General features: G+C 45.4%; 2 protein-coding genes across 3 annotated transcripts in view; both read right to left on the bottom strand.

Annotated features, from left to right (window-relative positions):
• Positions 1–3,286: 3,286 nt before the first annotated feature.
• Positions 3,287–8,162, bottom strand: LOC101784216 (serine/threonine-protein kinase PBS1). Of its 2 annotated transcripts, XM_022827338.1 has the most exons (6): positions 7,624–7,825; positions 6,959–7,161; positions 6,227–6,416; positions 4,701–5,092; positions 3,777–4,160; positions 3,287–3,737 (listed from the first exon to the last, which is right to left on the bottom strand). In XM_022827338.1, exons 1-6 carry the CDS (start codon positions 7,823–7,825, stop codon positions 3,564–3,566), a joined length of 1,545 nt encoding a protein of 514 aa, XP_022683073.1. In that variant the 3' UTR covers positions 3,287–3,563. The 2 variants fall into 2 exon arrangements, with proteins under 2 accessions (XP_022683073.1, XP_004952572.1); XM_004952515.4 differs by having other exon boundaries at positions 3,287–4,160; positions 7,624–8,162.
• Positions 8,163–8,757: 595 nt separating this feature from the next.
• Positions 8,758–22,908, bottom strand: part of LOC111257929 (Holliday junction resolvase MOC1, chloroplastic-like) — a 77,285-nt gene continuing 63,134 nt past the window's right edge. Inside the window, exon 4 of the mRNA XM_022828377.1 lies at positions 8,758–9,018. Within this exon, the coding sequence (XP_022684112.1) occupies positions 8,758–9,018 (261 nt within the window). The remainder of the gene's footprint in view (positions 9,019–22,908) is intronic.

Raw genomic sequence — 22,908 nt, 5'->3', positions numbered from 1 at the left:
GAATTTATTTTCACTAAAAGTTGTAATAGAAGTGAGAAATGTACCTAAAACTTTGTGAATCTTTTATGCACTTTCATGGTTTGAGTTAAAATGAAACATATCTTTAACATCATTTTTCTAAATTTTTTTGATCTTATTCATGAAAATTTAAGTTCAAATACATGTTAGTTCCAATAAACATGCTTATAATCATTTAAACCTTAGAAAATAATAAATCACTTATAATTTTTTTGCAATGCCTACACAGCAACATATACGTAGTCTTATATATGTTAAAAATATATCATGATATGTAAAATAAAATTTTTAACTAGTTTAATTTTTTCCTTCCCATCCATATAAATTGAAGAGCATTTGTGCTGGCGGGTGACGTAAGGACACGTCATGATGGTTATAGGTTATTTGTGCTGGCGGGTTCTGGCAGGTTTTGACGGAGTGGGCCCATACACTTTTGTGTTGGTAGGTGCCAATATCGCCTGCCAGTACTGAAAATCCCGTGAGTCAGTACAAATCTTTTGGGATTAACTAAAATTCATGGACTAGTGAAGAAATAATAGCCACATTCAGAGCTAAACCCTTTTAGCTTGCATGCAAGAAAAGCTTGCCTTTTTGTACGCATGGGCGGTATAGGACACACTCCTCCGAAGCAGGCTACCCTTTGCTTGCACAGGGGGTGCACCCACTGTCGCAGCATCTTCGCCGGATGGGGCAGACCGGGGACGGGACGTTACCGAGCGAGGAGGCGCCTGTGAGTCGTGAACCCGGTCCCCGGGGGTGTGCCGGTCCGGCCCCAGCGCCTCGCAACTGCCAGGGCAGACGGGCGGTGCGAGTCCGCCACGTTGGTGCGCGCGAGTACACCGTACCTTTCACGGGCGAGCAGATCTTGCTGCTGCAGGGCGCGCGGGACGACGTGTGGTGTGGAGCCCCTCGAGCCCCTCTGCCCCCACGGTAAAAACCTGTCCTCCGCTTGCAGGTCGCGTCGCGCGGGCGCAGTACGATGAGAATCAGCGGGGCGCGGCGACAATCCACCGTCGGACGTCGGTAGCCGCCAGCCGGTAAAAGTCGGGCGGCTCTTCCCGCCTGCACGTCCCCGCCGACTCCCCCGACGACCCATGAGCAGAGCACATGCGATGCGAAGCAGGGGGCCCGTCGCTGTCGTTGCAGGCCGCGCAGCACATGCCCACATACCATCATCGACCACCCAGCGCCGCAGCGCGGTTATAGGCCCATCACGACGAGGGCCGCGACGCTACGCGCGGATGCTCGATTTTGGCCCACTCGCAGATCACCTGTGGCTGTGCATCATGCGCATAGTGTAAATTTCAGCCCCATCCTTGCATGAAAGCTCGGGTCTTCAGACATCAAAGTGGGTGGGGTTGGGAGTGTCTATACAAATCTTAAAACAAATCTAACGCACCACTCGTGCCTTTGAATTACGAAAAAAACTCGGAGTGCGACTCAACTTTTCCCAAAACGTCTGCGCGCTAGGCATTGTTCATCAGTTCATCAAGTATCATGTGTCGTGACGGGCTGGTAGTGACCTCACGCAAGAGGGACGGGGAGGCAGGACAGCATGACGAGCCCGACGGCAACGTTGTCGCGTCAGAAAAGTAGCCACGTATTTCTCCATCGGACGGCTCCATTGGTGGACGGCTTCTCCTCCCGGGCGCCACGCCACAAATGGCACGACCAGGCGGCGCGAGGAGGACTCGCGGCCGTATCTCGCGCGCGTAGCAAGCCAGCCAGCCAGCTGACAGCAGCATGATTGCAGCGCAGTTACGCCGGCGCGCGGGCCGTTCAAGTGTTGAACGATCTCAGGACGACGAAGAAGCGTCAACGAAGCGAGCGCCGGCGCGCGCGTCATCGGTGGGGCTTTTCTGACGGCCGCATGATTGCAGGCACGGCGGCTGCTGAGCGATTTCAGGGGGAACGTCTAGACAAAGGCGGCTTTGATTGAACAAACACGCACGCACTTCCGGTCGCGCACGCAAAGACCCTCCATCATGCACAGCACTTTCCTAGGCTCCTAGAGTCCTAGTGCTGCGGCGGTACATGCGTGCGTGCGTGCGGTACGCGGTGTGCCCCTATAATTGAGCAACACGCTGATTGTTTTGGCCAACCAAGTGGCGACGGCAGGGAGGCAGCAACGCGACACGGCTGAAAATTTTCCGGCCTGCGTCTGTGCCACCTGTGCCGGACAACAAGCCCGGCCGGCTGGAGGCACACGCCAGCAGCGGGCACAGGCCGCCCACAAAGGTCACAAGTGCCGCACATCGCCCAACAGAGCGCCGCGTACGCGCGTCGCGTCGCTCTCCGTCCGGCTCGCAAGGCCGAAATTTGTTGTATCCACCCAACAAACCGTGGACTCTCTGTCTACGTGGATCAGGAGGCTTCTCGCCATACCACCAGATCGAGCCGTCTGAACGTACGGTCGCACCATCCATGTATGCGTGCTTCTCCTTTTCGGCCTGCACTGCCCGACACGCCGATTGCCTCCATGCCCAACCGACCAAACCAACAAACATGTGTGCGTGCGACCGTGCGTGCACTCTCATGTAACACCTTTCGTGGTCGCCGATCGATCACACCACCACCGTCACCGTCACCGTCGCGCGGCCCCAAACGAGCTCCACCTCGCAACTTGCTCGGCGTGCATCCGTCGGGGCGCGCCGCAGACACGGCAACCCTCGGAGGCTGCAGCGCGCGGAGCCGGCACCGAGCACCCCCGCGGTTGCAGTTTCCGGACAAGCCAACCCAAGCGATCCCGAGCGTCGGCAGCCGCGCGGGACGTCCCCATCGAATCGGCCTCGCCCGGCCCGACCGAGCACCCGTCTGGACACGGCCTCCCTCTGCTTCCTCGTGCAGGCAAGGCGAGCCGACAGCAATAGGATCCCGGTCACGAGGCGCTCGCCGCTCCGGTAGCATAGCAACAAGGGTGCCCTTTCAGGCCAGACGAACTCGTCGTCGTCACAGCGAGCCGCACAGCACCACGCCGGACAGGTGTTCGCGTGATGTCCGGCGCGCCTGAAATCGATGGCGCGTCGCAAGATATTTTCTCCGCGCTCGCTCAGTTGCTGATATCGGCTGCTCCGTCTCCGGGTCACTAGCGCATTGACTATCACGAGAATCAGATGACCTCACGGTTCACGCGCTGAGAACCGGCTGGCCTGACCTTCAGATACCCACTGGGCCACTGGTGCACGAAGCTAGCCGTCCACAAGATGAGCAGCAAAGGCTGCGTGCGCCAGACCGATGTCACGACAGACAAGCATCAACCACAGCAGCCAGACGCGAAACATTTTACAGCTGGAACTCAAAATGTCCTTTCATTCTCACAAAATTTTCTGAGAATTTACAAGTACAACCACATGCATCCACTATCCAGAACAACGCTGCCGTTTTTTCCCCCTCGTTCCCGCCCTAGGAATGTACATCTAACCCTCCCTGCCCTCCCACTCCGCCACCGGAACGCGAATCGACCTGGAAACAAACGGAACAATGCATGGGTGGATGGACGAAGACCTCCTCGTCTTTTCTTTTCTCTTCCAATCTTACACCCCTTCCTAGATGTTCCCGGTCGGCGAATCCAGGCTCCCCTGGCCATTCTCCGTGCGCCGCTTGTCACGCCAATTCTCGCCCCACATCTTAGCCTCGGCCACCATGCGCTCACGGTCGCCCCACATCTTGGCTTCCGCTACCATGCGCTCGCGGTCGCCCCACATCTTGGCCTCCGCCACCATGCGCTCGCGGTCGCCCCACATCTTGGCCTCCGCCACCATGCGCTCCCGGTCAAAGTCCTTGTTCAGGATGCCTGGGAGGTCTCGGGGCGAGTCCTCCCTGTCCTTGCCTGGGGACTTGTGGCCGGAGCTGCTTGTCTCGTCGTTCCTGGAAACCACCCTGCCGTTCTCGCTGGGCTTGCTTCGTGGGTCGCCGCCTGGCTTCCTTGAAGCAAGGGCCGCATTGGGATCATATGACTGGGACGCCAAGTAGGATAGAGCAGTCACGACATCTGCAATCAGCGGGCGGGAAGCAGCCTCCGACTGAATGCACATGGATGCCACCGCAAGGGCTTGGTAAAGCCCACGCATGGGATATCGCCCTTCCAGCCTCGGGTCAGCCATTTTAGGGAGCTTTCTTCTGTCATTAAAAAGAGGCCGTGCCTGCCAATCGACAAGGAACAGTGTGAGTGGTACTAATTTATCCTTCTGATCCACAACATACAATCTGTTCTAACTAATCAGGCAAGTCAGTATAAGAATGGAGGTTAGTGAAATGACAAACTTAGTTGCTCAGTTCACAATGTCTCACATTGTCATGTATATCCTTTACAACATATGCTAGCCCTTTCAGTTCTTCTACCCGAGCCTTAAGTGACCAAGAAACAGTTGTTCTAAGTTAAAAATCATCTTCTTTTCAACATTATTTGATGCAAAACCACAACAACTTGCTTGTATTACCTATGGTCTTTGTTTTTGTTAGAAGTAGAGTAGAGGATGCTAGGTCTCAACCCTGATTACTTGTGGAATCTATTTAAAATCAATAAACATTTTAACAACTAACAATCCAATGTTTCTAGAAACAAACTGATGCCATCCAGACAGCGGTTAGTATTCGATATGTTAGCAGTTATACTGAGACGTGAAGATATAAGAAAATAGGGATAAAAATGTGCATTTACAGCTAAACAGATCATCACTTACCCATGAGACAAGATTTTGTTCTCCATGTGGTCTGGTGCTGTCGATAGCCCTACGACCAGTAATCAACTCAAGCAAGACGACTCCAAAGCTATACACATCGGACTTTACTGTCAGTTGTCCAGTCATAGCATATTCCGGTGCACAATAACCATATGTACCCATCACACGTGTTGATACATGAGATTTGTCACCAACAGGACCCAACTTAGCAAGGCCAAAGTCAGATAGCTTCGGGTGGAAGCCTTCATCCAACAGAATGTTTGATGACTTGAAATCCCGATAAATAACTGGAGGATTAGCTTTGTCATGAAGGTACTCCAGTCCTTTGGCAGCACCTGCTGCAATTTTCATCCTGGTGTTCCAGTCCAAGGCCTCCTTATCAAGAGGGAGATCTACATCAAAAGAACCATTCAGGTGAAATGAGAAACTCAACTGAATTAAATGAGGTGGACTCACTGTTTGTAGGAATATCTTAATGCATATGCCCTTGAAGGAAGAAGGCTAACGATATACACAAGAACAATCATACAGACATGTAAAGCTCATAAAGAACCACTGGTTCAAATTCTAAATTCTGATGCATCAGTTGATGAAGCTAAGGAGAACTAGTTCAAAAGACTGCAAAACAAGTGCATAGTCACATGATAAACTTTAAAAAGGATTGATAGTATACTTTCAAAATATAAAAAAGAAGGCCTTAGGAGTATGGTTATACAGTAGGAACTGAGCCTAGATCAGTAAGAGGTGTGGGCGTACACCACACCCCCACCACCCTGGTTCGTGTCCTTTTCAACTCAAATTTGGGTGTCTAATTCTTTTTATTTACAATGCCACATCCTAAGTTGTCGAGTTTTTTTTAGTATGTTTAAACATGCTCACCGACCACAAAATAAGAGATCCCAATCGGATCATTTCACTCAACATGTTGCAAAACTTTAAAGGTAAACTTTGATAGAATGCATACAAACATATCTTCTGTGCAATACTGCTTCTACCTCACGCCATAAGACAAAGGAAAAAAGCCTAGATGTCATAAACAATGTCCTAATGACAGCAACCATTGTGTTGGATGAACAATGTCCTAATGACACCAAATGAACAAGGCCTTTGTGTTGACTGACAGCAGCCAAAGATAAAGTGTGCTGTGATACAAACATGGCACACTGGCAATGGGTGCATAGTATGCTGTCCTGCATCACCCATGGGCCTTGAATAACTTTTAATAGCAAAACAGTTATGTTATTGGCAGTGTATGAAGGGCTAAGGAATAAGCTAAACTACAATAAACATTTTCCAGTATAAAAGGGCACAACAAGGGAGATGGATGCATACAATAAAGAGCAGAAGACAGGAGAACAAATATAGAACTGCAGATTGGCAATCGTGGACAAGCAAGCATGTGACAGGCAGGCAGACAGACACTAGGCCAGGCATGCAGCTAGTCACACAGAGAACATTGATTGAAGTATTGACAGGTGGAGGTCATATGCAAACAGTTTCAATACAGGAAAGAACAGCATCTGTACCGTGTAAATGGTCTTCCAATGATCCGAAGGGCATATACTCATAAACAAGAAGTCGCTGATCTCCATCAGCGCAATAGCCAATCAAACTAACCAGGTTTTGATGATGCAGCAAACTGAGCATGAGGACCTCTACTAGAAATTCTCTGTTTCCTTGAAGCCCATCCCTATTAAGCTGCTTTATAGCAACAACCTGCAGCAAACGACCACACTTAAATTATCTGCTTTTTTTTTAGTCTCACCTAGCCACCTTATTGCTCTATTTGTGTCTACTGTACATCATATTCTTTCAGAAAACTAGCAAAAGAAAAGAACATAAGGTCTGCAGTCTAAGTAAGAAAGCTCCATTGAACAGCTGCTATTTCACAGCATGAACTATTTTAAACATCTGGACTAAAATGAACAGGGCCAATTCTTCTAGTCTACTGCAAAGGACAAGAATTAAGCAAGTCAACTCTCTGCTGAACAGCTTCTGATTCACAACATGGACTATCTCAACATCTGGACTCAATGAACAGTGCCAATTCTTCTAGTGTACTGACAAAAGATAAGAATTAAGCAAATCAGCTCTCCACTAAGCAGCTACTATTCACACATGGTCCACATGGACTATATGAAATCTGTGGGTTCAAACAAACAGTGCCAATTTACAACAGTGCAATTTGCTACTAGCTTGTTTTTTTATAGAAGATAGCAAGAAAAGAGCTAGCTCGAACTTGCAGAACTCAAAGTTACCTGTCCTGTGCTCTCAAGACGGCCCCTGTAAACACGTCCAAACCCTCCCTCACCCAGGAAGCACTCAGGCCTGAAGTTCCTGGTGGCAGTGGCAAGTTCACGGAAGGTGAAAGTCTGTGCGGAGATAATATTGCCATTGGCATCCTTTGGCGCGGAGGCCTCTCGCGCGAGTGCATTGCTCTTGACCCTTGCTTTCTCAGCCGCTGCACACATATACCAGCACAAGGGGTGGAAACAGTAAGCTAATCAGCAGTCTGACTCAGACAAAGAGAATTACTATTTAAACTAGTATATGCTGATCCCATCAGTCCTCGAGTCCATTTGTCCATGACCTTTACATCTGTCCAAGATCCAAAGGCCAACCTAATTACTAACAACCAAAGAGATGATTCTTGCCCCTTCTCCGCTTTTTCTATGGAGAATTTTCGCACCTGCCGCCGCTAATTGAAACACGCAAGATGGCCATAAGCTACGCGGGGCGGTACTAAATCAGATCAAGAAGGCGCATGGTAGCTGTTGAACCACCACGCGGGAAAAATCAACCACCGCGCCCCCGATCCGATCCCACCCACCAACCACGGCGCGCCCGGGATCCAGTCCGCCCGCCCACCCACCCACCGAGCCCACGGAACACGTAGCGCAGCGCCAGAGCGCGGGTCACGCACCTGTGCAGAGCTTCTCGACGCGCGGCGCCACCATGGGCGCCTGCTGCAGGTCCGGGTACCCCCTGTCCCCGTGCCGGCCACCGCCGGAGCCGGCGCCGTACGCCGCTGCGGCCGAGGACGAGCCGCCGTACCCGCCGGCGCCGCCGAGCTTGGGGTTGAGCTGCTCATCGGCGGGTGAGTCGAAGCACGAGAAGCAGCCCATCGCCGCCGGCCAGGAAAACCACCACCGGGTCGCCGCCGCGTCGATCAGAGGCGCAACATTCCTTCCGCCTCCGCCTCGCTCTGCTGCTCCGCCGACGCCGGCGCCGAGGGGGGACTCTGATGATTGAGCCGGGAGGTGGACGTGGATGTGGATGGGATCGGATCTTCCCGGCGAGGGGATCGAGGGAGGGAGGTGGGGGGAAAGCGAGGCGAAGGAGGGGAGGGGAAGGAAAGGTGCGTTTTTTATTGGGTTTTTGGAGGGGAAGCGAAGGGGGGAGGGAGCGAGCAAGCAGCAAGGAGTCTGCAGTGGTGGTGGACTCGGCTGGTTCGCTCTTGCTTGCCGAGTCTATCGCGGCGCGGCAGGGGCAGCCGCCCAGCTAATACGCGGTTTTGCCCGCGTTCAGATTGCTCCCACTACGGCTGGTTCGTTTAGCCCGTTCCCGGCCGGGAACGCGGTCCGATCCCAGGGGTCACCCTGGCCTGGTTTGGATCTAGCCCACAAAAAATTCAGCATTTGTTTAACCCTGAGGGTAAGTTTGGAAACTCGAATCCCACCGGGATCCCGCCATTTTCCAGGGGCTGGAAGCCCACACGGGCAACTCATCACGAGCCGAATCGCCTCGTCGTTTGGGAGCTCATGAGATGGGGACGCCTGACCGCATCCATGAGTTTTCCCCGGGGTGAGCCCTCCTCACCTCGAGGGTCCTAGCGGCGCATCCCCGAGTGCCGTCGCTGCCGAAGCAACGCAAGGAAGCTAGTGCCAACTCGCCAAGCCCCCGCCGCTCCGTCCAAGCACCGCCGTCCGTCAGCCTTCCCATCTGGCGCCGCTGCCCCTACGCCTTCCTGTCCACTGCCGCCGCTCCGCCTCCCTATCAACGGCAACGCCGCCACTCACTCGCCGTCTCCGGTGCTCTCCGTGACGAATTTCTCGATCTACACCGACACCACCTCGACCAGCGACCAAGCGCTGCCGCCCCTCCGCGTCCCTGTCCAGGCGCTGTCGCCCCCCTCCGCGTCCTCGTCCCTGTCCAGGAGCAGCTCCGCCATCTCGATCTGTTTCGACAAGATCCTCTTCCTCCTCGGCCAGCATATGTGAGTTTTCCCCCTCACTCTCCTCCCGTGTAGATCTTGGTGTATTAGCTCCAAGATCCACTCCTTTCCTGTCAACAGCCTCTGCACCCGAGATGTGCGAACCTGCTGAACGAAATTGTGATGCTATATGGCTATTCATAGTAGCATTTTCTTGTAGTTTGTATTTAGTCACTGAAATTGTGATGCTGAACGAAATTGTGATGCTATGCTGAAGCTTTATGTGTCCTTTGGTTCAATGATTACTAAAAACAACTTTGTAAATAGTAATAATGTTTTTGTTCTATCAAACACAATCAAGGTTTGTGAGCTTGCTTGCTGCTGCTTAGATCAATATTGGCTTCTCACGTCAACTATGCTAATGTTGAGGTGATAATCAGTCCTTCACTAGCATCAGGATGTATATGCAGACTAATTTTTATCTCTCCTGATTCCTAGTTAGCATCAAGATATTGTACAGCTTGTAATTAATGTGCCTTTTTTTTCTTAAACAGCACCTTCCTGAATAATGTGGCCAAATAAAAATATTAAGAATGATGCCTACTGCTAGTCCTGATATTTGTTTTATGTTGGTGGAAAGACCGCTATGTAGTACTCCAGCCATAGATTGCTATGCTGGCTATGTCTTATGTTAGGTACTGTTGTCGAATGAATCAGTCTTGTTATTTTGGTTGTCTATTCAGATAGCTTGCTTTGGTTAGTTGTAATTATTTCATTCACAACAGCAGATTGGCAGATTGCTTTGGTTACTTATAATTATTTTCAGATTGGCAGCAGCAGTGCAGGTTCTTGTTTAGTTCAGAACGTAAGCAGTGGCAGTAGCTTTTTTTAGTTCAGTTGCTCGGCTGGTTTGTTTCTCTGAATTTCTATCAGTTCGGTTCAGGACCAATAAGAAGCTAAGCATCCTTGCTAACTGACCCGATACTAGATGAAATTAATTGAAAGAGAGCACTCAACGTGGATAAATCATTTTAGCTCCCAAAATACTAAAATTCTTTATGAATATGGATGGCAGATATAGGCAGAGCATAGCAGGTGATATTGTGTTAGGCGAGGAAGCATGTTAGCCTGTTGGAAGTCATGCAATTAGGAAGTCATGCAATTAGGTTTCAGTTTTCTAAAAGACTACTAGTATGACTAAGATAGCTGTAATCTAAAGCTCTTCTTGTCCTAGTTTTCATCTGCAGTATGTCTTTTTTATAACCTGTGAGCTTTTTCTTTTTTTTTTCTAGACCATGTGCATTTGAGTAACATAGTTTACTTGCATTACTATATACATACGTATAGATAATGGAATCTTGGGAGGACGAAGTTAAGAGATTCATGCTAGAGGAGGAAGAAGAGGATGACGAGCTATTCCTAGTTATGGTCCCCGCTCTTCAGTAGTGTTTATATAAGGAGAAAAGGCCGGAGCACACCTCAACTCTGCCTAGTTCTGAAAATGTCATACAAATCTTGGAAGGCCACGCGAATTGATGCAAAGTGGAGTTCAGGATGGAGCTTGAGATATTTAGAGTTATAGCAAATTATCTTAGAGTGGAGAACTTATTACGTGACACCCATGGTGTTAGAGTTGAGGAGCAGATGGGAATATTTATGTTTATGCTCTCTCATAATACAAACACTGATAGGCTAAAAAAGGAATTCCAAAATAGTGGTGAGACAAGTCATAGGAAAATAATAGAGTTCTTCGATATAATTTCGGCACTGACTCATAGATTCTTGAAGCTCCCAAATGTGAACCAGACACATGTGAAGATTGTAGTATTTCATAATCTCGTTAGAGGGCTAAATGTGGATGAAGGGTGGCTGGATCACCAACCAAATAATATCAACCCATCTGATTATGTTGAGTTGCCAGAGGGGAATAACAACTACCCAAATGAACTGCAATCAAATGAAGGAAGCACCCTACGAGACCAAATTGCTCTTCAGATGTGGGCTGCCCATAATAATTAGGTGAAGCATAAATGTTTTCATGATAACCTGTATTGTTTATTTCTAATCTTGTTTATCTAATCTTGTTTATTTCTTGCAGCCATGTCAACGGAAAGGGCTACGTGGAGCTACATGTATGAGAAGGGACTTGGGGATATTCTGAAAGAGCTTGCCAACGTTCCAATGTTTAAGGGATAAAATGGGTGGACTGCTGAAGGTTGGAGGAATATCACAAACAAATTCAATGATATGTTTCCAACGTCACATTTCACGAAGCAGCAAGTGAAAGAAAAGGAGAAAGAGCTAAAAGCAAACTATAAGATAATAAAAGAAGCAAGGAAAAGTGGTGTTGGCTGGAATGACACTTTGGGTATGATCATTGCAGAACCAAAAGGTTGGGAAAAGTTGATTAAGGTTAGGTCTCTTAAATGGAGAATCCACTTTATATAACAACCCTTTATATAACAGCTAACCTTTATACAAACCATCTAATCATTGTTTTTATTCTACTTCAATAGAATAACCACAAAGTTGCTAAGTTCCGCAAGAAGCCATTTCCTTTAGATAATAGCTTGGAATTATTGTACGAATGTAATGCTTTCATCTTGCTATTCATTGCCTCTGTTCTTATTTTAGTGCTATGGTGTGGATGGTGCTTTAGAGAGTCACTTCATTGTAGATCATGTTCCTAGTTTGAACTCTCGCTATTGTAGATGCTAAGATGTTGATATTGTTACCTTAATTTTTTATTTAATAGGAAGTATGGTCACAGGGGATTTAAATTTTATATCAATTTAGCCACCACCACAAAGAACCGAGTTGCGACTTGAACCCGCTCCCCAAAGTAGTGAACTGCCAGCTGAATCCAAGTAGTGAGCTGCCAGCTGAACCTAATCCCCAAACAAGTATCTCAGAGTAAAGCAATCATAGCATGGCTTCTATTGATAGAAATCCACTCAATTTTGATCTTGGTGGTGTAGAAAGCACAGAAGTTCAATCTGCTCTAGCTAGTCGTAATTCAGAGGACCAAGATGTTACCGGTGGAAAGAAACGCAAACAAAGTCATATGGCTGCAAAACTTGGGGATTACATTGACTTTAGAAAGGATCAGATTGAAAAAACTCTAGAAAAGTTAGAAGAGAAGAAAAATGTGAAGAAAACTACTCAATCGATAAATGTATTGACATTGTGGATGCGATGGAAGGGCTATCGGATGAACAAAAAGTTGATGCAAATGAAGTTTTCCAAAGTGAAACAAACAGAAAGATATTGGTGGGCACAAAAAACTCAAGTTTCCGGTTGATTTTGTTGAAGAAAAAGATTGCTCAGGTATGTTCAAATCAAACCAATAGCTTGAGCATTAAATTTTCAGTAACTTGTATCTTACCATGTTTGGTTTGTTGCTTCATTAATAGTAGATTCAGAACCTTTTTGTTTTGCTACTTGTGTAGTCCAGGAGATAAGTAGGTCTGTCTTGCAGAGACTTATTTTTTAATCAAGCATTCTCAGATTTATATATTGACGAAATAGAGCTAGAATGTCTATATGTACCACATATAGAGTAATCAAGTAGAATGTTGTAGTTTACTTGCCTTACACATAACTGGTCAACTATATATTCATGTCAGATTAGCATAGTTAGCTACCTATGTCTCTTTGTTGCTTGATCTTTTGCTTCCATTGTTCATGAGACAAAATGTTTACAATCTAGTGTTCCAACTAATATTGCAAACATGTGGCATTATGAGGCAGCATATTGCATATGACTTGGCAGAAGCTACACATGATCAGAAAAAAGTGAAGTGGTCTTCATCATTAGCATCTGAGAAATGTTCAAGATCATAGCTAGATTTTGCTCCTCTTGTCTGTCAATTTTTATATACATGCACCTATGATTTGTTACCCAGGGGTGTTGTTACATGAATCATAGCTAGATTTTACAACCTCCTGTCTGATTTGTTCAAGATCATAGCTGTTCTGACAAAAGCTACTAAATTTTTGTTGATTCATGTGGTAGTCTGAAATTTTTTGTGTCCCAAACTGAAAATTGAAACTGCTCAGTTTATCAGTTCTAGACTTCTATTGTTCGTTGATATTTTCTTGGATCTCTAATCAGTAATTAATCCTACTACTCCTGGCCTGCTGCTTACTTGCTTAATTTTGATTCACTTTCTCCTTGCATTAGTTCTCTGCTACTGCTAGTCAATGTGTTTGAGTGGTTGGCATGTTGGTCTTATATTATTTGGCTGGAAGTGGTCTGATCTGGAAGTATCAAACAATTAGAGCACTAACTGGCTTAGGATTGTTGAGTGTTGGCGTCTTCCTTTCACTTGTTGACAATTGTGTCTTGAGGCATCGGATTTACTCTGTCATCTTCAGTTTGGACATAGGAAGTTCGATATTATGCTAATATTCTTACATTACGATTCAAACAAGAACATGTTTTAGAAATAAGTCATCAACTATACACTCTGTGCTTACTGTTTTAAGATCAACTGTGTTTGTTTTAAGAGGTAAAATTGGCATATAACTGAGTACCTGCAACTTTAGTGATGCAACATTGAAGCAATTCACTTAGTGAATCTGTTTAAGTTGGAAGCCTGTAGTGAAGAGTTTTGAACTTCACACTGGTCAATCATATATCTTGTTAGTGTCTTGTTGGAAGCGTGAAACCTGAAACACTACTGTTGAGGTTCTAAAATATTATTAACATCATTCAGAGCTTCTCCTGCAAGCTATCTATTGTTCTGTTAAAACTAATCATGCTATGATTTGTATGTGGCTGGCTTTTCATCAAATGCATGTCCCTGTTAAAATTGTATGCCTGGCTTTTGATCAAATGCAATATCTTGAGTTCAGCACATGGTTGCCTAGGTTATATGTTCTTATCATAGCACATGTTATGCCTAGGAATTAGGAGTGTTTGTAATTTAGTAGTCAGCTGGAATTTTGTAGGAACACATAAGGCCTTCATGTTTGTCATGAGTACAATTACACTTGCAAGTTTGTGCATCATCTTATCTACCTGTGTACGGTCTTTACAAGGTGTGGTACAATTTATTTGTCTAAGTGCCAAATCATTATTTCCACTTTACATATTTAGCTGATCATGATATCAACATATATGAAACCTGTGCCTTATCTTAAGTGACTGTTGCTGAAAATTATCAGCCATACTGCCTTGTCATTGTAGATTTGCAAACCATGATTTGTAATGGTTGAACTGAACTGAATGTGGATTGTATCTGTATAGTTTGGATAAATACTTTTGTTATTATTTGATTTCTCTGTCATGATGAGATTCTATCTTTGGTGATCTATATTGATCATCTGGCTATTTTCTAGGATACTTTCCCCGAACAATGTAGGACAAGGAGGTGGTGCCGGTGGTGCTGCTAGCCTGGTGCTAGTGAAGAGGAGGAGCACAAACTCCCATTGCACAAGCAGAAGCTGCTTTTAAACAAGATATTTAAATTATGTGTAAACTGAAATCAAAGTTACAACGCTCATATGCTTGTACTTGAACCAGAGCTATTGTACTACACGCTCATATGCTTGTCCTTCACTTTGTGCGTATGTTATGACTATTGGGTTGCATTCTCTTTGCAAGCTGCATGTTTTATTTTGAACCAGAGATGACGAATCCATGATGCCCTACCGCAAACACTAACCAGGTTGATAAACAGTAACACTTGGCAGGTTGTCAGGTTGTGAAACTTTAGGTAGATTTACTTTTGTATCTCTTCTTATCTTAGCTTTGCTTGCTTTTCATCCCTGCATCGATCCCTGGGGCTAACCGAACAAGAAAAAGGTGGCGGGGATTAGTGCCAACAGGCAACTACAAGGATTGGGTGGCTGAACAGGGATCCATCCAATCCCGGTAGGGAATAAATTAGCCGATGGAACCATTCCACTCCTGCCGAACAAGGCCTACGAGGTTGGTAGTCCTCCTACGCTAGTGTGGTGCTGCTTGGGTCTTGCCTACGCAAACCCTACCGTGGGGATCCGTTGTGACAAACCGCATTTTAATGGTTTTGGAAAGCTTAACAATGGAGGTTTTAGTTCTATTATATGCTAGGACTTAGATCAAATTTATAGAAAAATCCAATATAACTAATAGTTGATTGGACTAATATTTATCCTTTTCAGATTGGACTCTATTTTTTCCTTATATACCAGTTTACGTTCCAACGACACTATTAGAGTGCGGATTTTACTGCTAGGATTTTGACTTCTTCGGTGTTTCCACTCCCCTATGATAATGCGGTACTGTTGACGCCGGATTTTGACACGTGTTTTGAATCGGCGTCAAGGAAGGAAAAGATTGGCCGATGCAGCAAGCTAAAAGCTACAGTTGGGAATCGGCCGATTGGCAAAAGGAGTCAGCAAGGATTGGCCGATTGGGAATTGGAGCGGCTTGGCCAGTATGGGCCTAAAGTGGGCTGGAGAAAAGATTAGCTAAAGAAGAAGGTTGGCCCGTGGGATATGATAACCAACTCCGATACGAGTTGTATTTGTAAATATTTATTATTATTTAAAATTAGAGATAGATCCTAGTCAGGTAGGAAATCAGTTGTAATAGGCTATAAATAGCCACCTCTAGAGATTTGTGAAACAACACATCAATCAATACAACCAATATACTTTCAGTGGAACACAAAGTCCCTTCCATATTTCAATCTAAGCAGGGGAACAAGTTTATTGACGGTTGATGTAAAAAAAAGAGAGGTTTTCTCCACCTTAGGTGTAAGCTGATTTAGTGAAAACCAGAGTACATTCAGGACATTGTTTTATAGCAGCTAACAAATTGTCGGGATTAATTGTAAAAAAGTTAATTAATCCGAAAAATGTCAGTCAGTGTGAGTGGGGCTACTTCAACCGTAGCTAGCTAGTACGGAGTATCAGTCAGAAGATAGATTATTAGTAGTACTACTGAACCAACTTGGCTGTGTTAAGATGTTTTAGTCCCGTGGAAGATAGATACTTCTGTCAGTGGGTCCTTTGGGAATGAAATCGAAAAGTTGGACCTAGCCCGGTCCACTCTCTAGTCGAAGAAAGGGAAGGTTTGAAGCAAGGCAGGGTGGAGATCTAGCGCATATTCCTCGGACGCATGCATACGCAACTAGTGCCAGTGGAAGCTAGCCATCTGATTGGCCGTGATGCACCACAGCCATCCAGATATTTTTTTGTTTTCCCGATCGACCTCTACGAAGATAAAAAAAGTGCACCATATGGTTTCTGACGTACTAAAAGCTTGTCCTGCTGCTCGATAAGATATTTTCGCATAGTACAGGAGACTCATGGCTAGGGATGGGGGATGGTTTCAGATTCGGATAGCACTATTTACTGTATTTTAATTCGAATTCGGATACGAATATAAATCATATCGGATAAGAATCCAAAACGAATAGTTCGAATTCGGATTTGCATTCGGATACTTACTCGACTTTGAACATAGCATCATATCGAGTATCAATTTGCTTTATCGATGGTTTTATAGTAGATAAAAAAATCATGCTATAAGTAGGGAGTAAATTATGAGGACATCACACGATAGATAGCTTATTGAAAATAATGTATTTATTAATAAATATTTCAATAATTAAATATATATCCAATATATATCATTTAAATAAATAATTTCATAAATATATAAATTATTTAATAAGAAAATAAGTACATTAATACATATAAATATAATTTATTCATTAAATAAAATAGGTTAATGTATTTAAAATTAATATGATTAGCCACATTAAATTAATTAAACATTGTCATTATTCACTATATGTCCTAGTAATATTAGACTAACATAATTAGTCATTTGTCAAATAGATAACTTTTTAATACTTAGAAATGGTGTACACAATTACTTTATTAGTAATATTAAAGTTAACATCATTTATCATTAGGAATTAGTCATTGAAATAAGTTTTAGATGATTTCATGGGGTACTTTACTCTTTGTGGATACGGATAGTATCGGATATTTCACATTTTTATTGAATACGAATCTTTAATCAGATAAAGAAAAATATTAAAATCGAATTAGGATATATCCATATGACATTCATATTAAAATCGAATACGAATACGGATATCCACATTAACATTTCAGGTGGATACGAATATGGATAATTCAGATTTTCAGACATCCATATCCATCCCCGGCATGCAGTCGGCAACGGATCGAGCTGGTCATCGCAGCACAATAGACAAATAAATACTCCTAAATAACCAGAAGGTTCCGCTCTGATTGATTGGCAAATTGCGCGTACCATACCATGTACAGCAGTATGCATGCATGGATCAGCTGGAAAGAAGAAACGCTAACGATCTGCAGCAACATGCTAGTAATCTTCAGCCAAAACGTTGCTGTTTCTGTAGTCAACATGCGCACGAGCTGATTGAGGCCACTAATCAAGCCTTAATTCGGTGCTCGCGTTACTTATCGATCAGCGGGCTAGCTGACGACGACCATTCGACCAACAGTGGTAACCGCAGCCAATCAATCAGGCGAGAGCAACTTGGCGAGCTATCAACCATATACTAATACTGTAACACTCAGGGGGAGGGGATTAGCATGTCGATCGATCGATCGATCGATCGCAACTGCAACCAGTCTGGCTTCGCATTATCCACACGCTATGTTCTACATCCAACCTGTTGGCCGTCAGATGTTTCGCATGGCGCTTCCGAGAAGAAACCAATTCGCATCGGCAATGTACAAGTTTTATAGCCATTCTTTTATCCAAGTCTCCTATGGTGATCATGCTGCACCATGTCCTGTCGTGGACAACCCTTTTCGACGAGACAAAGTCCATTCTCTCTCTACTTGTGGATGACACTGAGCTGATTTGCCAACATGACAAAATAGAGAATTTCTTCCAGAAGCACCGAATTTGTTTAGCGCTGGCTAGGATCACTTGCGAAACAACTCAAAATTTAACCTACCTGTGGGAAAAAAGAACTCATATGGCTATTGAGGTGATTTCAAAACGACATCTTCGAGTAGGGCCGTTAAAAATTTATAGAGATTGTTGACAGATACTCTCTTTGTTCAAAAAATGCAAGTAATTTTAGTTTTGTCCTAAAAGTTAAACTTCTGTAACTTTGAGAAAGTTTAATGCAAAATGCACCAACATCTACAATATCAAATCAGTTTAAGGTACCATGAAATATGTCTTGTTTTTATTTGGTTGCAGTAAAGAGGGATTGATGTTTCTTGGCCACGAGGAAAAGAACAGTTTTTGCTTAATATAGGGAAAAAACTGATGGAAATAAAAAGGGAGATAGGAAGGATGACGAGGAGGAGCATCAGGAACAGCTAAAAAGTAGAGGAGGAAAGCTATGTCCTTGTGGTTGTTGCATGTGTTTGGCCCCCTCTTACAAGGGGGATATGATTGGGAAAGCAAGAAATTATGAAGAAAAAGCCAAGGGAATATTCCAACTAATTACTTGACTCGTGCAGTCATGTGGCCTGTTTGGAGTTTTATCAGTTGAATGACACTGGTACCATTTACACGAAACACGTTGCCCGTAAAACACTGTGCTTTGGCTTCTAGAATTGGATCAAAGAATGCAATGGATCTACGCGCCTCGAAATAAGCAATTTAAAAGACTAGCTAGAGCAAGTCATTTGTATCTAAAGAAATATTGTGCGAGTCAAAAGTTGTGGCATTTCTCCGGGACCTCGATCAGTTCACATTTGAGAATCGCGTCAATTTCTTTACAGGGGTAGTTTAGGCATATGCGCTATCAAGGCAACAAAGAAATGTAAAAGTATGCTCTTTACCCAAAAGCAAGAGCTCCGTTGTTTTGCACACTGTTGAATCTACCTACCTACCGCGAGTCACGTTGGATGCAACAGTGAAATCTTGTAAGAAAGTGTATCAACAATTTATTAATATTCACCGACAACGTTGTTCATGCAAGGTTTCCTCTCAATTTCTTGTGTATACCATATTGGAAGGCCTTTTCTGAAAAAAAGGGAACTTGTTCGTCACACTGAACATTAGGTCAAAAGCCTTTTGTTGTTGGTTCGATGACTTGTTAGGTTCACTGACCATTCTAACTCTGAAACTGGAGCGACTTGCTTGGTTCAGGAAACAAATAGGTCCATTGTATAATACCTTGGTCGTCCTCCTATGTATGTATTTGGTTCCTTGTATCATTTGGTTAATATATGTGATGGTTCAAAATAATAATAATCTTTTTGTTTGGTTGGGTAAATTTACTAATCTATCCAGGATGAAGTCATCTTACTTAATACATTATTCTACTAATAGGAGTGAACCATATGGTACAAATAAATTGATTAAACCTTACTATCCAGAATCATCGATCCATATCCAGAATCATCCATGCATACATCAAGTGGTGCATGCAACCAAACACATCTTAAAGTCTAAATTTTCAGCATTGCCCAATCTGACATACGACATCATACTAAGTCTTCTCCAGGGCCTTTTGAAGTTATTAACAGAGATACACACGTACCCTAAACGAATCATCGATCAGCAGCATTCAGATTAGTGACGACCGACGGTTCGATAGATCAACGATTCGTAGAATAGATTTGACATTTCCATGTTGCAATTTGTACTGGACGACGTCCACCGTGCTGGTAGGCGCAACTGTGGCATCATCCAAGTCAATTTTGTGAGAACATATAAGAGCCACACCAAACAAATAAGCGACATGCCAACCGAAAGATAGATGCATATATCGTCGACGAGAAAGCCTTGGTTGGACAAATACCAAAAAAACAAATTTTAATTGCATGTGGTCAAACGCAGCGCAAGTCATAAAAAGAAAATATGTGGAAGTCAACTGGGTATCTTGAACATGTCACATGTTAGCTTGACCAAATTGTAATTCAAAGGCTCGCATGGGTTCACACATGATTCTGAAACCATGTTCTAACCCAGGGCCAGATTCCCGGTTCCATTAAGACCAGGTATTATTCATTTATTCTCCGCAAAATCTTTTTTTTCCGAAGTGTCGGTGTTTTAGACCGGCAACCCGCCTAGGGGTACCCTAGGTGGTCTTTTATGCGGTAAGGGTCGTCGAGAATCAAGGAATCAATGGTGACGCAAGGAACACGATTTAGACAGGTTCGGGCCGCTAGATCGCGTAATACCCTACGTCCTGTGTGTTGGTTTGTATTTGATGAACTGGAGTCGTCTTGAGGGAGGTCCCTGCCCGGCCTTATATACACGGAGGGCAGGGTTACAAGTCTGAGTCCTAGTCGGGTACTTTTACAGAGTACTACTCGGCATCTGGCCCGAGTAGTTTTCCATAAACATACAAGACTAGTCCGAGAAGGATATGCCTATCCCTGTTCTGATCTTGTCCGATTACGTCCCTTAGTGGGCCATCCAGGGCCTACTCGTGGGCCTGGGGAGTACGCCCGACAAGCCCCCGAGTACTTTGTAGTCGTGCACCATAGTCGGGCACTGCAGGCACTACCCGAGTAGTTTTGCAGACTGAAGTGCTCGAGTACTGTCGCGTGACTGGAAGGTACTCTTTTCTGCAGCTTCGAGTTGTTTTTGTTCCCAAGCAGTTTTATATGGTGGTGCGATGTCAATCGCACTCCATATGGAGTAGCCCCCGAGCCTTAGGTTGAGTCGAAGAGTCAGGCTTAGGGTCAAACTAGCTTTTTGTCCATTTTACCCTTGGAGATCCTGAAAAGAAAAAATTGACCAACGAGTACGGTACCCGTAGCCCCCGAGCACTTAGGCGATTTCTGTTGTTGAAGTGGTCAGCAGTCCGTTGAATAGAGTAGCCGTTGGGTGTTTAAGGCGATTGATATGCGATTGATCTGTCTGTGACACTTGTTTGGTGTAGAGATGCAGAGGAAACTATCCCTGTAGAAAACAGGGGTAGCACCGGACGAGGGGCTACAACATCTGTTCCTTTGGAGGTCTTGACTATTGAAGAGGTACCCGAAGTTGATGCTGGCCGTCGTGATTCGCTCGGTGGAGATTCCTGCTGCTGTATCGGGTTCGGAGAGCGCTATTTTATCGTCATCTACTGGTGGAGCGCTGGCCGTAGTAGATGTTGAGAAAGCCAAGCAAACGACTACTCCAGGTAAGTGCCTGTAGTCTGTTTATTGTAGTCATAGTCGATAGCTGACGCTGTAGGTGCTACTCTGGGTACGGCTCCTCATCTTGTGGAGAGTACCCAAAGATCAGTACTTAGCCTGCCTTCTGATTGGGAGTTCCAGAGAGCCATCGATGTTTTCCGGAGCTTCCAGGTACATTTCCTTTTTGATTTTGTTTGTAAGACCCGAGTAGTCGTGAGCCTTTTGAAGCTTATCATACCATACTTGGATGCTTTCAGGAGAGAAGCCATCAGTTGGAGCAGGAATGTTCCCGACTGACAGAAGCTCTTCGGGTTCATGAAGTTGGGGCAAAGTCCTTTGCCGTGGAACACGCAAATCACGCGGTTCTGCAGGAAAAACTGGAGAGCCGCTACAAGTCCTTGAACAAGAAGTATCAAGGTAAGCATGTCAACTACTCTGAGTGTGCTCAACTGTAGTTGGCTGTGTCCTGAGTTCTTTCTTGTGGAGAACTCAAGAAGCAGGAAGCAGCTGCAAGGAGCCAAGTCATCGACTAGAGAAATGCTCACGACCGGGTGGTAGATGAAGCCGAACATCTTTGGGCGGCGCTGACGGAAGCATAGGCTGCTTGCGAACATCAGCAGGATCGAAAGATGCAAAATGGTGTGATGCTTGTCATGGGCATGGTGGCATGTAGAGATCATGCCCAGACCTTGGGAAGACTTCGGGGCGAACTCCAAGAGTTGTCTGGGGCAGCTGAAGACTTGGTGAATGCCATAGCCCCCATGGAGGAAGGCGCAGGGCCGCAATCGCTGGTAGAGCGACTAAGAGCTGCCCCGAGTAAAGTGGCGGGACTCTGCAAGACTTGTTTGCAAATAGGTTGTTGCAGCTGTGAAGTCCTACTACCCGAGGGTAGATTTGGCGGCAGTTGGAGATGGCGTGGCTCGCGACTGCACAGAGGAAGCATATGCGCAGTACCTCGAGGAGGCGGAGCCTATTGCAACCAAGATGTCGGAGTTTATCTCCCTAGAGGAGCTTTGAGCTTTTGTGTGTACTCGTGTTCTTGTATTGAATACTTTGATACTTTTGAAATATCAAGCCTTTGGATTTGGAAGCTCGTTGTCTTGCGAAGAGTAGTTCTACTCTGTTTTGTCCAATCCAGAGTACTGGAGTAGGCTGGGCCTGACACTCTAGGGGGGAAGATTCATCCTGCCTGACCTTGAGTTCTTTGGGGACAGAGTAGTCGAAGCCCCCGAGATGTAGGTCTTGCTTGGCTTGTACTAGTCCCGAGTACCGAGTAGTCGTAATGCTGTTTGAGTACTCATTTCTTTGAGGGACACAGGTGTACTGTACTCTTCTGTCCTTTGTGGATGCACGGGTGTACTGTGCTCTTTTGTCCTTCGTGGATGCACGGGTGTACTGTACTCTTTTGTCCGTTGTGGCATGAGTGCGGTCACATGGGCATCGTCAGGAGTTGTCAGACTTATTGATCACGGGTGCATAGTAACTCTTGAGCAGGTGGTAGTTGGGGCTTTCAGCTATAAATAGGGCCATCTGGTGGGCGAACCAACTCAAGCTCCTGAGTAGCGATGGATTGCTTGCGGTTGCTTCTGTCTGAGTGTAGAGAGCCATCAAAGAGTGCACCGGTGCTAGAAGATTCCTCGTAGGTTGAGGCCACCTTTGCTCCACAGACTCCTGCCCACGTAGGGATAGCCGCGATGTTAGAAGAATCCTCGTAGGAGGTTTCGTCGCACGCCTCATCTTGCAGCTCGTGATCCAGTGGAGTACACGCTGGAACTCGCGAGTGATGGGTGACGAGTGCCACGGTCTTTATCCCGCTCTAAAAGAGGTGGAGGTGCGGCCGTAGAGTAGATGGGCTTCGCAAGGCTAGCAGAAGAGCAGCCTTGGTTCCCTCTAGGCGCGTCTTGCCGGATTTGGCGTTGCCGCTGTCAAGGCGGTGGCGGTGATGGAGTACCTGGCGTTGCCTTGGGTAGA

Source organism: Setaria italica, chromosome I, assembly GCF_000263155.2.
Source record: "Setaria italica strain Yugu1 chromosome I, Setaria_italica_v2.0, whole genome shotgun sequence".
Classification (NCBI taxonomy): Eukaryota; Viridiplantae; Streptophyta; class Magnoliopsida; order Poales; family Poaceae; genus Setaria; species Setaria italica.
This window is presented reverse-complemented; position numbering and strand designations above follow the sequence as displayed.

Excerpts from the sequence above, each read along its gene's own strand:
- LOC101784216 (XM_004952515.4), bottom strand. The coding sequence starts at position 7,825 with ATGGGCTGCTTCTCGTGCTTCGACTCACCCGCCGATGAGCAGCTCAAC. Across the intron at positions 5,093-6,226 it reads ATTGGAAGACCATTTACACG|ATCTCCCTCTTGATAAGGAG; the intron begins GTACAGATGCTG and ends CTTTTGATGTAG. Across the intron at positions 4,161-4,700 it reads AACAAAATCTTGTCTCATGG|GCACGGCCTCTTTTTAATGA; the intron begins GTAAGTGATGAT and ends GTCGATTGGCAG.